At 46.7% G+C, this 1603-nt stretch overlaps 1 protein-coding gene across 1 annotated transcript; it reads right to left on the reverse strand.

Annotated features, from left to right (window-relative positions):
- Positions 1 to 6: 6 nt before the first annotated feature.
- On the reverse strand, positions 7 to 781 carry LOC112092080 (glycine-rich protein 23-like; the record flags this gene model as incomplete). The annotated part of the gene is made up of 2 exons (XM_024167275.1): positions 211 to 781; positions 7 to 81 (listed from the first exon to the last, which is right to left on the reverse strand). Coding segments are annotated over exons 1-2 (646 nt in total), but the record flags the coding sequence as incomplete, so codon positions are not given.
- Between the last annotated feature and the right edge of the window lie 822 nt (positions 782 to 1603).

The following is a 1603-nucleotide window of genomic DNA, read 5'->3' on the forward strand; positions in this document are numbered from 1 at the left end:
CATGGCCACCACCAAGTCCCCCACCACCTCCTAACCCACCTCCACCACCAAGCCCACCACCGTGGCCACCACCAAGTCCACCTCCACCACCTAGCCCACCACCGTGGCCACCACCAAGTCCACCACCGCCTCCAAGTCCACCTCCACCGCCTCCTAGCCCACCACCGTGGCCACCACCAAGTCCACCACCACCTCCAAGTCCACCTCCACCACCAAGCCCACCACCGTGGCCACCACCAAGTCCACCACCGCCTCCAAGTCCACCTCCACCACCAAGCCCACCACCGTGGCCACCACCGAGTCCACCACCGCCGCCAAGTCCACCACCACCACCAAGCCCACCACCACCACCAAGCCCACCTCCACCGCCAAGTCCACCGCCACCACCAAGCCCACCTCCACCGCCAAGTCCACCGCCACCACCAAGCCCACCTCCACCGCCTAAGCCACCACCACCACCGAGCCCACCTCCACCACCTAACCCGCCACCACCACCTAAGCCACCTCCACCACCTAAACCACCACCACCACCCAAGCCACCTCCACCACCTAACCCGCCGCCACCGCCAAGTCCACCACCACCACCGAAACTTCCATGCCTAAAGCCCTTCCTCCCTAGACCAGGCCTTTGCAAAGGCGGCCTAAAACGAGGTTTGATAAAATGAGGACGAGGGAACAAGTGCTTGTCCTCTTCAACCTTACTTACTTCAGCCGCAACCAAACCACACACAAGAAAAACGCTCAAGAAATAAGCCACAAAACGACCTGAAAAAACCCTCATTGTCGTATAATAATCCTAAGAAAAAACAATAAGATTTATATCAAAGTTATATAATCAGCTCACAAGCTGTGAAGGAGTACTAGTGCAAAGAAGAAGTGAGATATATATAGAGTGAAAAAAGAAGAAGGTAATAAATTTTAGATTGGAAAGGAAGGTGTAAAATCACCCAACTGTCACGATGGACGTAGTAAATGAGTTTCATCTGCCATTTGTGCACATAATTTATTCCTCCAACCGCCCTCTCTCCTCTCATAGCTCCGACGCGCTCCAACAGATTTAATACACTGTTTCTGCAATAGATTAGGGTTTTGACTATTAGGGTCTTTTTCATTTTTCTCAAGACAATTGTTTTTCTAAGCTTTTTTTGTGAAAGTTGGTCAACTTTCCGAGTTGGATTTGTCAAGTTCCAAGCTGATAATTCATGAAGAAACATTAAAAATGGGATCAAAATCCACAAATATTTGATTTGAATATGATCAATTTGTTGTGAGCTCTTGGCAGAAGATTACTATAATGTGATCTCATTTAATATTGTTGTAGCTTTTTCATTTGATGCCATTAATGAAGCAAATAAACAATGTCCTGCCAGCAAGATTTTCTCTCTCTAGATCTCTCTCTCTCTCTCTATATGATCTCTATTTCTATCTCTATCTCATAGTTCTTATCTATGTAGCTGATATTGAAGATGAAAAATATAATGTCGCTAGAATTAGATAGCATTGCGTATATATAGTAATCATATTCTTTCTCTCAGTTAATAATTTAGATTTAGATATTAATAAACTGAACAAAAGAAAAAGTAATCATTTATGTAGCGTGCCC

The sequence above is a fragment of the Morus notabilis genome, unplaced genomic scaffold (genome assembly GCF_000414095.1).
Source record: "Morus notabilis unplaced genomic scaffold, ASM41409v2 Scaffold2812, whole genome shotgun sequence".
Taxonomy (NCBI): Eukaryota; Viridiplantae; Streptophyta; class Magnoliopsida; order Rosales; family Moraceae; genus Morus; species Morus notabilis.